General features: G+C 55.7%; 3 protein-coding genes across 3 annotated transcripts; 2 read left to right on the forward strand and 1 right to left on the reverse strand.

The window, feature by feature from the left end:
* Positions 1-7031: 7031 nt before the first annotated feature.
* BZA05DRAFT_213942 (chromatin remodelling complex Rsc7/Swp82 subunit-domain-containing protein) lies at positions 7032-9664 on the reverse strand. The gene is made up of 3 exons (XM_051479637.1): positions 9250-9664; positions 7365-9036; positions 7032-7168 (listed from the first exon to the last, which is right to left on the reverse strand). Exons 1-3 carry the CDS (start codon positions 9536-9538, stop codon positions 7111-7113), a joined length of 2019 nt encoding a protein of 672 aa, XP_051341862.1. The 5' UTR covers positions 9539-9664; the 3' UTR covers positions 7032-7110.
* A 1075-nt stretch (positions 9665-10739) lies between these two features.
* On the forward strand, positions 10740-11835 carry BZA05DRAFT_434159 (uncharacterized protein; the record flags this gene model as incomplete). Its single annotated transcript, XM_051486310.1, has 2 exons — positions 10740-11054; positions 11615-11835. Coding segments are annotated over exons 1-2 (483 nt in total), but the record flags the coding sequence as incomplete, so codon positions are not given.
* Positions 11836-12175: 340 nt separating this feature from the next.
* BZA05DRAFT_389219 (uncharacterized protein) lies at positions 12176-13124 on the forward strand. Its single transcript, XM_051482744.1, has 2 exons — positions 12176-12608; positions 12669-13124. Exons 1-2 carry the CDS (start codon positions 12378-12380, stop codon positions 13056-13058), a joined length of 621 nt encoding a protein of 206 aa, XP_051341864.1. The 5' UTR covers positions 12176-12377; the 3' UTR covers positions 13059-13124.
* Positions 13125-14210: the final 1086 nt, after the last annotated feature.

Below are 14210 nucleotides of genomic sequence, written 5' to 3' on the forward strand. Positions count from 1 at the left end.
GGAGGAGGAGGAGGAAGGGAACGGCCTGCGGGAAAATCTGCGGGAAAATCTGCGTGCTGGGGGGGGGTGGGGGGGGGGGGGGGCTGTAGGTACGGTACCTGCTTACTCTAGCTGCCTTTTTGAAGGAAACAAAGTAAATACAGTACCGACTTCCATCTACACATATACGCAGGTACATAGAACGTAGAGTACCTACTCAGGTACATACCCAATTACATACCGTGTCTATCCAAGCATTCCCACCATCGGATTCTGCCCGTGTGGCCCACGACGGCGGTAGCGACGACTGCCACGGGACCATGTGTGCGCGTGTGTGCGTGTGTGTGAGATTGATGTTTTGGGGATTACGGTAATCACACAGCCGCAGCGGCGAGTCAGTCAGCGCAGGTACCGGTATGTACTCTACTTTGGTATGTATGATAACAGCATCGGTACATGCATGCATAGCAAAGCAGGCTGGAGCTGCCAGCTGAAGCGAACACGGACCGACCAGACGAGTCTAGCCTCGAGCCCGGATATATTCCGTTCTGTCCTGTGCTGACCTGTCCTGTCCAGCCTTCCGTCACGACTCACCACCTTCCCTCCTTCCTTCCTTCCTTCCAGTTCCTGTTGACGTGTGCCTGCCGTCTGCCTGCCGTCTAGTCTACATCTATACCCTATGTATAGTGATTAGGGCTGTCCATGTTGGCCCTTGAGGCCCTTGGGGCCCTTGGAGCCGGCTGTGTCGGTCGAACAATAGTAATCGAGGCAGACCTAGCGGAAGGAAGAAACAATTCCTCTCCGGATCCCCGGATCCCTAGAAACGAAGGGAGGGCGGGCGGGAGCATTGACCCGCTCGACATGTATCATATGTATCGATATCGTCAGTCACCAAGGAACCGATTGGATTAGAACGATTAGAACGGCGAGTTCGTTCGTTTGTTCGTCCGCCCGCCCGTCCGTCCGTCTGTCTGTCCATCTGTCTCGGTGAGAAGCGCCGAGTTCTACACGGACGCGGACACGGACGCGGACGCTACGGTCCGATCTGGCGAGTAAACCTTCATTCGAGACATGCGTGAGTGAGAAAAGTATGTATTTACTTCTTTCTTCCCTTTCCTCGACAATCGTCTCGGGGCTTCGACATAGGTATGTATGTAAAAGCAACTTGCGCGCGATCAGCGCTCCACCGCTCCACCGCTACACCGCTACACCGCTACACCGCCGAGATCACGATCACGATCACGATCAGGATCAGGATCATGAATAGGAGCGGGATCCGATGCAGCCGGGAAGCGGAAAAAGCGGAAAAAGGGGTGGTGGTGGTGGTGGTGGTGGTGGTGGTGGTGGTAATAGTGGTGGTGAAGCCGCATCTCATTCCGAATCTTGCCATTGGTTGGGCCTGGCCCGCGTCTATCGCGTGTAGTTGCCTTGGGCCACGATGGAAAAGCCAGAGGCCCAGAGGTAGCGGACACAATTATTTCGTATGTAGCTCCCATCGTCGGTACGGCTGAAACCTCAAACGAGCGGACCATCCGACGGACCGGAGCGGAGCGCGAAGCAGGTAGGTAGGTCCCTATGTAAGCAAGCAAGCATCATCTCGCGGACACCTAGGTGCCTATGTGGAGCAGGCAATCTCCATCTGCCATTGCGACATTATATTCCACAGCCACAGCCCCACACAACGACGATGATGATGGCATCTGTACCTGTCTGTGCCTCCTCCTGTTCATCCTCCTGCTCCTGCTCCGTCTCCGTCTCCGTCTGACAGCAGCACTAGACAGACAGACAGCAGCACTAGACAGACAGACAGCAGCACTAGACAGACAGACAGCAGCACTAGACAGACAGACAGCAGCACTAGCAGGTATCGGGGGGTGGATACGAAGAGTCGATGAGTCGATGAGTCGATGACAAACAAACGTCCCCGTCCCCGTCGGGCTTGCACGATGGATTGGTGCAATGGGGGCGTCATTGAACCCTTCGTCCCCCCCTCCCCCCGTCCCCCAGGATGCCGACCACGGACACGGACCCGACCACGGACCGAGTCGATTAGGAAAATGCACCGGACCGAGAAGAAAAAAGCAAAGCGAACGCGAACGCGATCAACCGCCCCCGCCCGCCCCCGACGATTTCGATCGGGCCCCACCCTCCGCCAAGGGGGGGACGACGGAAGATCGATCTGCATTCTGGATTCTGGACGGCTGGTGGTGAGCTCGCCGGCCGTTGTGCTTGTAGAGTACGTGGGCTTGGGATGATGGGACATTGCGGGGCACGGATTGCTAGGACTGCGAAGGGATTGCTGGTCCTGCCGCTGTCTATGTAGACTCTACATACTGCCGTGAGACTGAGTAGGGCGAGTGAGGTCTGTGGGCTGTGAGGCAAGTGAGGCCTGGACGTCAATGCCAGACATGTGTCATCACCCGTCACCCAATCGCTTCCGTGAGTCTATGAGTCCATAACCCACAGTACCTGCTATACACTGCAGTTCAATGATTAAACCAAAAAGATTCTTCATCCAACCCTCACCCCTCGTGCCCACATGCAATAATAATGTATATAGTATTATATACTCCTCTACATTGCACCTCGTTTCTATCTTAGCCTAGAGCACATCTAGAGCACATGTAGAGATATATGCAGAGCCGTGACGCCCGGGAAACTGGTAACCCCCATCCCTGCAAGAAAAAGGTACTCCCTTCCTCCGCTCTTCATCCCCTGTACATGAAGGGAGAACGTGACCTCACTCGCTCACCCACTGTCCACTCTCCAGCCTTGGGAGTTGGGATGATGATGACATTACCAATAGTGACGGAGGGAGTGGGTGGGTGAGCGTGTGTGGGTGGGTGAGCGTGTGTGGGTGGGTGAGCGTGTGAGAGAGAGTGTGTGAGAGAGAGCAAGAGAGATAGAGAGATAGAGATAACCAGAGAGAAGGAGAGGAGAGAGCGAGAGGGCGGAGATACGACGGGGCATAGAGTTCCGGCATCTCCATCTCCATGGCTACACACGGCCACCACCCATCCATCCTCGCCTCTTTCTCTCTTGCTCGCCTTGCCGCATCCTCATGCGCATCCCCATCCACATGCACATCCACATGCACATCCACATGCACATCCACATGCACACCACGCCCTGTCGAGTCGTATCGCCCCCACGCCCTGTCGAGTCGAGTCGTATCGCCCCCACGCCCATACATGCACACGGTTTTTTATTTTGTTTTGCTTTGTTTCCCTCCATCTGTTTCTTTTTCCAGCTTTTTCGGCGCTGGGCAAGAAGGCCACGAGACACCACTTCCCCAGCTAGACCGTGCACGGTACGAATCGTGGATCGAAGGTGATCCGAGCGCATGCAGCGGCGATTTGGATTCTTTTTTTTAGTTCTGGAGCTGCTCGAGCTGCGCTGTATGGGGACTGTTGGTTCCACAGAATATGGAAACAGACACGGTCACTCCCGGATGGGGAGGGGGGGATGGACGGATGGGCGAGGATAGGTAATGATGTGGTGTGGTGTGACTATGATAGTCCACGGATGCACTGGCAAACGAGCGTGCCTGCGCTCCTTTCGCTCCCGGCTCGAGGTGGATGGGTGGATGGGTGGATGGGTGGATGGGTGGATGGGTGGATGGGTGGGTGGGAGGCGAAGAGGCGAGGTGGGAGGCGGAGGAGGCGATGCAGGTACACACTCGACACACACCGGGGACGACGACGACGCGAAAGCAGCAAAAATCGTACCACCCTGTGTGCGCTGCGTGCCTGGTGATGGTGCCTGGTGCCTGGTGAGGGTGCCTGGCGCCTGGTGGTGGTGCCTGGCGCCTGGTGGTGGTGCCTGGCGCGGCTGTGGGTAAAGCGGGGGACGTATCGTTGTATCTACCGAATGCATATAGGCGGATGCATAGATGGCGAACGAACGTTGAGTCGTTGATGGGATGCATCAGCTGCCCCTCTTTTCCTCTCGAAGTCGCAACACTCTATCAGCATCTTCGCTCACTCCTCATTCGCTCTCACTCTCTCATTCACCCTGCGCATCGCACCACCTAATACCCCCCATCCACCCCACCCCCCCATCCCCCAGCGTCCGTGCAGTGCTGCAGCGATGCAGAGCGGACCAAAGATCCGCCCCCGCCCCCGCCCCCGCCCCCGCTCCTGCTCCTGAACCCGCAGGAACACTGGCCATCCCCCCCATCCCCCCATCCCCCCCATCGACCCCATCGACCCCATCGACCCCATCGACCCCATCCATCCCCCCTCCCCTCCCCATCCATCCCCCCTCCCCTCCCCCCATCCCTTCCCCCACGGAGATTGCCCGATGGTTGACTCGATGATGAGACATATGTACATCCCCCCAGAATATGTAAATATCTAATGCGCCCGGATGATCTCCACCATCGCTCGCTCGCTCATGCTTTGTAGATACTTGCATACATCTATCTAGTAGGTGCGCTTGGGTAGTACGGGTAGTATGGTTAGGCGTCGGGCGTGCATGCTACCGTATGTAATGTATATAGTACATGCTCTAGATACTCTAGACATGTACATATTGCGAGATTCGTGGGCCAGACCCGAAGCGGGGAAAGCGGTCGCCTCAACGTTGAAATGTTCTCTGTTGCTGCTTTTATGTCTAGGCGGTCGATCCCTATTCAACAGACATCAGACAGTATTATCAACACTGCAGAGATACTCTAGGTACTTTGGGGTTGTTCAGTCTGGAGACTAAGACTACAGGCTGCTTTCCTTTCTTGCTGCTTTTAGTCAGTTAAGTCAGTTGAATCAGTTGTCCGTACCTGTCGAGCCCTCCACCCCCCCCCCCTCTCCATCCTGGTAGATACCTACACACAAAGGCACGGCTCTGCCACCGCCCACCGCCCACCGCCCTACGCGCACTACCGTGTATGCATACTCCGGCCACACCGCGCAGCAGCAGCAGTGGCGCCCAGAACCAGAACCAGAACCGAAACATCCTGCTCGTCCATGTCTTCGTTTGTTTGTGCCTGGTCCGTGAGGAGGAAAAGGAGGAGGGGCAGGAGAGCGCGCCTACTTGCGTGCACTTGTGCACTCGGCAGAAGCGATCACGAGGCGGAGCCCGAGCTCGAGCTCCAGCTTGAGCTTGAGCGGTGGTGGAAGAAGTGGAAGTGCTGTTTCGGATATCGCTGCGGCCACTGAACAGCGATATCGGGCTAATCCTCGCGAGACTGCAAGACTGCAAGACTGCGGGCGAGGGGTCCCCGGGTGACTGACTAGATTTCGCTCCCGGATTTGCGGGTTGATCTTCAATAGGTATGATGCTGGTACCTGCCTAGGTACGTGGGGTAAGTGCCTGTTTACTCGCGATATCACTCACACCGATGGCCCATCGCTGTCGACTGTCGACTATCGACTGGTCCCAGACACGGATAACTCAAATACTCAAATACTCAAAGATGGAAAACTCCATACCCCATGGCCCAATCACAACCGTATGTACATACTGTGAATATCTAATAGCTCTATCATACTAGAGTATATGTAGAGTGATCGTACCTGCATTCCCTGTACCACCCATAGTAAGTACCTCATTGGCAGATAATGCCCAGACCCACTCCCCCCGCACAGCACAGCATATAACTACAGCACAGCATATAACTACAGCACAAGCCAACTTTCTTTCGGCGAGCGCCGTAATACTAGAGCAAACTATAGGTAATCCACCTATATACATACGGACGGTCGGACAGATGGGATGAACCGCCATAAACTGCTACAAGAATGTTTCGCCCATGGCCCAGCCAGAGCCCAGACACATCCAAACGCGACCAGACCGCCAAGTGAGGGGAAGACTACCTCTGTAAATCTGGCCGCTTCAGCATAGCCGCCCCGATCCGAATCCGCCTCTAGTTACATCTCCACATCTCCACATGCCTAGAGTCCACCGGGCCATGTCTCGTCTCACACTTTGCCCTACTAGCGCGCACGGTTTCCGGTTTGGCGGCATCATGGTATATCACTCTTGAAACTCGAGGCTTTGGCGGAATTGGAAGTGGAATTGGAATGAGTTTCGAAGGTGGAGTAGAGTGGAGTGGATAAGTTACATAACATAAAGACACACACATTCTCACTCTCACTCTCGATACTCAGAATCAAAATGTTTCGATGATGGAGTAGAGTGAACAATCCAGACACACGACATCTCACTCAGACGGAATCAATGGTTTTCAATGGAGTAAAAGTGAATAATCCAAAAAAAACACACGACATGACAAAACAAGCACCGAGTCCCGCCGTCGGTGATAAAGGAAAAATAATCAAAGAAGAAAGAAGAAAATAGAATGGAAAAAGAAAAAAAGAAGGTAAAGTGTTCGGAAAGGTAAACAAAGCATGAGCAGGAGGAAGAAATACACCAAACCCAGGCAAGAAAAGATCAAAAAAGAATACAGGAAGGAAATGAAATCGAGCAAGTCTTGTATTCGGAATCGGGTTAAAACCCGAAATAGAGGGAAAAAAGGGGAAGAAAAAGGGGAAAGAACATCAGGAATGTGACGATAAAGTCAAAGCCAAAACAGTACAAACCCGGACAAACAATATCAAAAATGAACCCACGGCCCCCCATAAGGAAAACAGCAAAACCAAGACAACAAAAGCAGAGAAGCCGTCGAAAACAAAGGTGCGTCAACATCAACAGCTAGAGAAGACATCAAACAACACCATCACGACTCTTCCATCAGCATTAAGGAAGAAGAAAAGGGAGTACAAACGGCAACCGAGGTATCAACCGGTGAAATCACGAAACAAAGTAAAATGAAAATCCCCCAACGTGAACCAGGCCAGACCAGACAGTTTCGCACCAGACCGAAAATAAACAAAAACATAATCAACAGAGAATATCCAAAATTCCAGAAGAAAAAGAAGCCGCCCAGACAATCAAACGCACAAACACACACGTACACAATCGAGTCGTCACACCGTTCACCGTCCACTTTTGCGCGTCCAGGATCTCAAAGATGAACCCACCACCACCACGTCACCCAGTCACCGTAACCAAAATTGCACTCACCCCGACGACCACCACCACGGCCGCCGCCGCCGCGAGAGACGACGACCACAACATCATCCAGCCAAGCGTCACCTGATACAATCCTCGTCGACAGTCAACCACACCACTTTAGCCACCGTCAGACCTAAGCACCGCTCCACCATTGTGTCTGTTGCTGTGGGGGTGGCTGTGGCCGATACCCTTGGGATGGAGGTGGGTACTGTTGCTGGTGCTGTTGTTGCTGCAGGAACTGCTGCGGGGTGGGTGGTGGGTACATCTGCGGCTGCTGTGGGTGGACGGGGTGCTGCTGTACATGCATGGAAGGCATGGCCTGCGGATGTGATTGGGGTATCTGCCGTTGTTGTGGGTGCGCCGGTTGTGGCTGCTGCGGGTGACCCGATTGTGGCTGGGTCGGATGGAAGTATGCACCTTGCGGCAGGTAGCCACCTGCAGCGGGGTTATGCAGCTGTTCTGGTTTGATGCCCTGCGTTGGCCGGACAGGGGAGTGCTGGATCAGCGTGTTCATCGGATGCAATTGCTGCTGCTGCGGTTGCGATTGCTGCTGGGGCTGTTGGTGCTGCTGAGCCTGCTGGTGCTGCTGCTGAGCCTGCGCCTGTTGCTGGGCCTGTTGCTGAGCTTGTTGCTGGGCCTGCTGAGCCTGTTGATGTTGATGATTTAGCGAGGATAGCTGCTGCGGGCTCATCATCGATGGCGGTTGCTGCGGGTGCATCTGTGCGTGGTGTTGAGGCTGCGGGGTAGTGTGCTGGGGTGTGTGGTTGGCAGCCAATGGCGGGCTAGTGATGCGCTGCTGGGGTGGAGGCGACTTCTTGTACATGTTGTCGTACATCTTCGTCCGCATGGCTCGTCCCTGCGTCAGATTTTTGTTGAACTCGGCGGTTTGATGGGCCTGATCCATAATCTGCGTCATGGGTATGTTCGAGGACCGATCTTGATACGGCGGTCCCGAGATCTCGTGTCTTGGGCGAGGCACATTGTACAACTCCTTCGATGTCCTCTCTTCCTGCGGCATGACGTGAATCATAGGCAGCGGAGCCAGGTTGACCGGCGCGGGTCCTCCGAGGCCTGGCTGGACCATCTGTGGCTGAGGTTGCTGCTCGAGCTGCACCGATTCATGCGTGTACAACGTGGCGGCGGCGGGTTCCGTGTTGCCGCCTTGGGGCGTCGGTTGCGGTTGCTGGCTCGCCTGTGCCGCTTGCTGCGCAGCTTGCTCGCTGGCAGCGGCCGCTCTCTGCTTTGCTGCGCCGGGTCTCTTCTCTCCTGCTGGATCGTCCTCTGTAAACCCTTGCTTCTTGGCCTTCATCTCCCAATAATCGTCCCGGACACGTCGCCCGTTCACGATCACCCGACTGCCAAACTGCCTGAACATGCTCCGCGCAGTGACAATCGCGATCTGTCGCGAGCGATACGAGTAGGGCAGCAACTCCTGTTGGATCAGATCATCCTTTTCGGCCTGGGTCGCAATAATCTTGAACAACGATCTATTCTTGTTGAACAGCAGGTAGGAATCCCTATAACCAAGGACCCTAGCGCATTCGGTCGCCAGCATGAAGAGCTTGTCCCCTCGGTTCGGAACGTGGAAAGTCCTGCACCGATATTCTCTCCCACCCAGAAGGTGGCCCGTCATCATCACCTTTTTATCGCCCGCATCGTCCGTTTCGCGCGGGATGTATTCATCTCCCTCCGGGGTCAACTGGTCAGTGGTATGGTCCCGCACGGTGGGTAATGCTTTGACCGTAGTCGTCTTTGGGGGTGTCGGTTTGGGTGGGGTGGGAAGAGCGACGGCTGCGTGCTGGACCTGAGGAGTTCCAATCGTCGATTGCGGTGGCGGTGGATGTTGTCGTTGCTGGTGCTGTTGCGGCGGGAGGTGGGGCTGTTGCTGTTGCTGCGGCTGCTGTTGTTGCTGTTGATGCTGTTGCTGATGCTGTTGCTGCTGCTGCTGGGTGGATGCGGCCTGCATCTGTGGACTGACAGGTATAGCATTCTTGTTCTTCGGGGGACGGCCCCGTTTCCTTCGTGGAGGGTCCTCGGTCGGGACTAATGCGACAATCCGTTAGATACCAGACCTTGCAGCGATATGAGGGAGGGGAAGGTTGGAGTATGGCAGGTACAAAAGACGGGGGGGGGGGAGAAAAAAAGAAAAGAAAAATCACGATCAGGGCTAGGTGTGGGATGGTAGGAGAGGGGGGGGGAGAGAGAGAAGGGCACGTCAATCACATCGCAGGAGACACAAAAGAAAAGAACGCGTACCTGCACTGACACTGAGATCGCCACCCGGACCATGATTATGGTTGTCGGGAGATCTACTTCGCTTCAGTCCGCGAGGACTGACGTTCTCCAGAGAGGTTCGCGGCTTAGAGTCCGTATGGTACTCGGATGTAGCCGTAGCTGGCGGCGAGAAGGGCATGTGGTGTTGATTGGCGGGCATATAGGTGCCGGTCGGGTTCAACGAGGCGGGGTTGATTGTTCCATCGAGATCGCCTGGGTTATTCAAGCCCGAGTTGGCAAGCATGGGCGAGTTTGATGTCGGCGAAAACATTCAAGCAATTTAGGATGGGCCTATCGCCGCCGCCACTGCTGAGCAGGCGTGCTTTGGCTGGGACGGGGGGAGGGGTGGGCGGGGTGTGAGCGTCAAATGAGCGCTCGACTCCGGTGCGCGGGAGTGGGTATCGCTTTTTTTCGGACGCGCACAGCCTTTGTGCTGCTTAGTATGTCCGCAACGGGACGATGCCGTTGGCACTTTCGATGGTGGTGGTGGTGGTGGTGGTTATGGATGGAAGGATGGTGGATGGATGGTAGGTACGTTCAACGGGACGTTTCGTTGTGTGGTGGGTGGGGAGGATTGGGTTGGTGGGATGGTAGTGGTAGTGGTTGTGGTAGTGGTGGTGATGGTGGTGGGGTGCGTTGATGTTGCGGCGTGCAGTATGAGAACGCGAGGCGAGGCTGGGGGTGGTGGTTGGCGATTTGTGTCCTGAGCGCGTCCCTTTCGTTTGGAAGACGGGGATTTTTCCGGAGCCGCAATCACCAACGAGCGGCGCGCAACAGCGGTAGAGTGGGGAGGGAAGGGGGTGACCAAACCCAAAAGTTGGATGCGCGTCTGTAAGGTATTGTATGTGTGGTTATGGAGGGGTGGGTGGTGGGGAGTAGTTGGATGGAGTTGCGATGGGATTGGATTGCTTCGGATGGGAGGGGGGTGTGAAGGGGGATGGATTGGTGGTTACTGCTGCGGTGGTGGGGAACAAGCAGCCTGTCGCTTGGTACAAGGGGGCACAGATTTTTTGGTGGAGGGGTTGGGGGGGTTTGGGGGGAGGGGGGATAGCGGGTGTGTGTGTGTGTGAGTCGAGAGTGATGTGAGTGGGAAGTGGGAAGTGGGTGTGGGTGGGTTTTGGGGGGTTGGGTTGGGTTGGGGTTGAGTGCGGGTACGAGGGGAGGGAGAATAAATCGAAGCGACCGAAGAGGGAAAAGAACAGGCTTGCGGAGCTCCGCGGGGGCCAAGAAGCAGACAGACGGAGACAGGCAACGATGGACGGCGACGGCGAAGAATGCGACGGGCGGAAGACGCGCAAACGCAAGAAGCGAGGGAGCGAGCGCAAAGAGCACCGTTACTAACACACACTGGCACTGGCACGGGCCACGAGAAGGGGGGGAAGTGGGACTGGCTGGCCGACCGACTGGCTGACTGGATGACTGGCTGACTGGCTGGGGGGGACAAGCAACAGGGAAGAGAGAGGAGGGGGGTGGGGGGGGGGAGAGCGCGCGTTCGAGTTGTATATGGGGGTTTGCGGGTGTTGATGGAGGACGATGATGATGATGGCGGTGGTGGTGACGATGATGATGGTATTGACGCTTATGCTGATTATGCTGTAGCAGTAGGCCGACACTGTTGGTGTGGTGCTTGGAGATGCTGGCTGCTTGTCGCTGCTGCGGCTGCTGGCCTGTGCTGCTGCTGGTCTTGCTGCTCCTGGATGCTTCCGCCTCAGGCTCGAGGTGGGTTGATTGCGACGACGACAGATCCCCGACAAGAGAGGTCAGGTTCAACCGTGCGGCAATGCAGTGTACGCTCTTCTGGGGAGAGAAGGAGGGGGTGGGCGGGGGAGGGGGGGCAAAGGGAGGGAGGGGAGGGAGGGAGGGGGAGGGAGGGGAAGGGGGTGGTGGTTGCGGAGGAGAGGGTGTGGTGGGAGAGAAGGGAAGGGTGAGGGGTGTGGGGCGTTCGCGAATCGTGGAGGGAAGGGAGGGGGAGGGAGGGAGGGAGGGTGGGTGGAAGGGAGGATGGGTGGGTGAGGGGGATGTGTGTGTGGGCTTGGGTTGGAGTTGAGTAAGTATGGCGAGCGAAGGGTGTGGGTGCGATGGGGACGGGGGAGGGAGGAGGGGTTTTGGGTTCAATAGTCGCTAGTATGGAGTAGTTCGCAGCAAGTGATCTGATGGTGTGCTGCTGCTGCTGCTGGCTTGACGCTTGGATGCTTCCGCTGCTTCCTGCCTCTGCTCTTGCTTTTGCGCGCCGCCGCCGCGGTTTTTTTTTGCCGATACGGATATGCTAGGGCGGTTGATTGGTTGGATTACGCATCGCGGATTGTGAATTCGGAGTGCGGATTGCGGACTACGGACTGCGTATCAGACTGCGGATTGCGGAGTGCGGACTATGGCTGCGGATTGCGGAGTGCGGACTATGGCTTCAACTGGCCATTTCGTTTCACTCTGGACGCGCCCCTCTCGCTCTTCGCGTCCGTCGTCACTCGCCACTCGTCCTCCCGTCGTTGGGCTTCGTCCTCTTCTCTTCCCTACCCTTTTTTCCGTGACAAGGTGGCAACAACAGCGGATGCGAACGGAGCCGTCTGATTCGTGGATAGACAACTGGACCGAACTGCCTCAGAACGAGCAGGGATCCAACCGAGCCAGTCACAGGAGCGAGGACAGAGGGTGCGACGAGACGGACGAAGAAAAGAAAAGAAAGAAAAATAAAGAGGAAAAAGAAAAAAGAAAAACAATTTGACATGCAATAACATCGAATGCACATGCACGACGAGAAGCAGAGGATGGACGAGTGGATGGGTGGGTGCGTGTGTGGATGGATGGATGATGCATGGGTGAATGGACGAATGGATGGATGTGTGGACGGGCGGGCGGGCGGGCTGGACGGTGGGCGAGCGGGCGGGCTGACTAATCTGTGTGCCGCCGGACCTCCTCTAAACGATCACCGTTGCTCGCCGTCAACATGATGATTTGCGTATGTACCTGGTACGCACTGGCACCTTGCACAGCCCGGTAGCGGGAAGTAGAGGTACGATGCCTCTTTCGGGCGATACTTTCGTGGAACTACGCTGCATACTGGTGGTGGTAGCAGCGTTTATCGTATCCGTCCATGAAGTTGCACCTTCAACATGACACCGCCAGCCACTCATAGTTGTCCCTCCCCACAACCGCACGACGCACGACATACAACCTCACCATCTCACCCCTTGGCGGCACGTTACCATTCTCCAGCAGTCCGCGGCTGCCTGACATACATGCTTTGCGGTGCGCCCTATTTCCACCGCAGCAGACCCGACAGTGTGACCGACCGCAGCGGTCCATGTACACGCGCATCTTTTGAACGTGCAGTGCCACCTAGAGTATCCTATCCTATCTCCCCAACCGTTCTCCTCAACACTTGCTGATCCTCGACTACCCAGGTGGTTCCGCGGAAGCTATGTAGGAAGCTGTCGGCGGCTAATTACGCCTCGGGCGGTGACACACCCGATGGTGCCCCGTACAGTCAGTCCTTCGATCGAAGGATCAATGGAGAACCTTCCCAGAGGTGTTTCGGCATGGGAAAGTGCTCAAACCTACCTCCCTCGCTATCCTGGGATGAAGATGCTTTTCGATCGTTCGTCCAGATTGGTATGCTCCGGTTTGTCCGGCAGGCAAGGCAAGGGTGGAGAGTCGACCACGTATGCATAGTACCGGTAGGCCGAAGACGCCGTCGTCGTCGTCGGGATTTGAATTGGCTGGTTTGCTTGGACCGTCTTTCCTGCGTCCTCTGGACGATCCGTTGCTATGCGGGCGGGCACATTCGATGTTAGGATGGAGGCGCGTGAGAGAGGTGCATGGCGGAGCTCGAAAAAAGGCTGGAAAGCTGTCTCACAGGCCAAGGAGAGCTCGTCGACTGGCTTGCCCGGTTCTCTACATACATGGATGCCCCACAAAGATGACCAGACGGTGCATAAAGACATGTGCAGAGTACCGGTATGATGTACCTGTTACTAGTAGTAACTCCCAGTATACCTAGTAGTAGGTGTCATCTACAAATATTGAGAGAGCTCCTGCTCCCTGCTCTACTTCTTTGCTGCTACTACTGCTGCCCCTCGTTCAACCGATGATGATGAGATGATACCTTCCTACCTCGACCGGTAGACATGAGTGAGGGGCGCTCTTTGTACTCTCGTTGCCTTGGCACGGTATCGAGACCTATTGATAGTCACCGACCATCGCCTTACTCACTAACTTCGCTTGCTTACGGAAGAAAAGGAATCACGAGGAAAGGAAGAGGCCGGGGGGTGGTGGGCGTTGAGCTCACGGGATATATCTCACACCAGCCGGCGGTACCGACGAATATTTCGCCAAAACCTCAAACAAGACAGACACCCCATGGCAGCCTATGCCCATCCACATGCAACCACACCCATACCCACACCCTCACCCTCACCCTCAGTGCACATCCACACCAGTCCGAAGATAATAAATAAGAAAACAAAAAAGGCTAAGAAAAACCGATGAGCTCTGTCGCGAACGCGCAGTGTTGCAGTATCGCAGTAGATATCGCAGTGTCGCGGTATCGCAGTAGATATCGCAGTGTCGCGGTATCGCAAACTCCCAGTCTCACAGTCTCGCAGACTCACAGTGTCGCTCGCTTTCCCCGCATGTCCGTGTGTCTCCAAACGGCAGCTGCGGACAAACCAGCCAGCCACTTGACCGGACATCTACTTACAAATGATACTCGCTCACTTCTCACTTATCTCGCTCGTCTCCGGGACAAGTATCCGTCCGGTCTTTCCGTCCCCTCCTCCCATCTCGCTTCTTTTCAGATGGATGGGAACTCGAAACTTCAACTTCCCTCCCTCGCTCCCCACCTGTGTCATGGCGAATACGAACGCTCTCTCTCTCTCTCTCCATCTATCTATCTATCTCTCTAGAGTAGAGTACCTCCACCCTACCTGCTCACTCAGTCAGTCAGC

This window comes from Tricharina praecox (genome assembly GCF_024521635.1).
Source record: "Tricharina praecox strain CBS 144465 chromosome Unknown BZA05scaffold_5, whole genome shotgun sequence".
In the NCBI taxonomy this organism is placed as follows: Eukaryota; Fungi; Ascomycota; class Pezizomycetes; order Pezizales; family Pyronemataceae; genus Tricharina; species Tricharina praecox.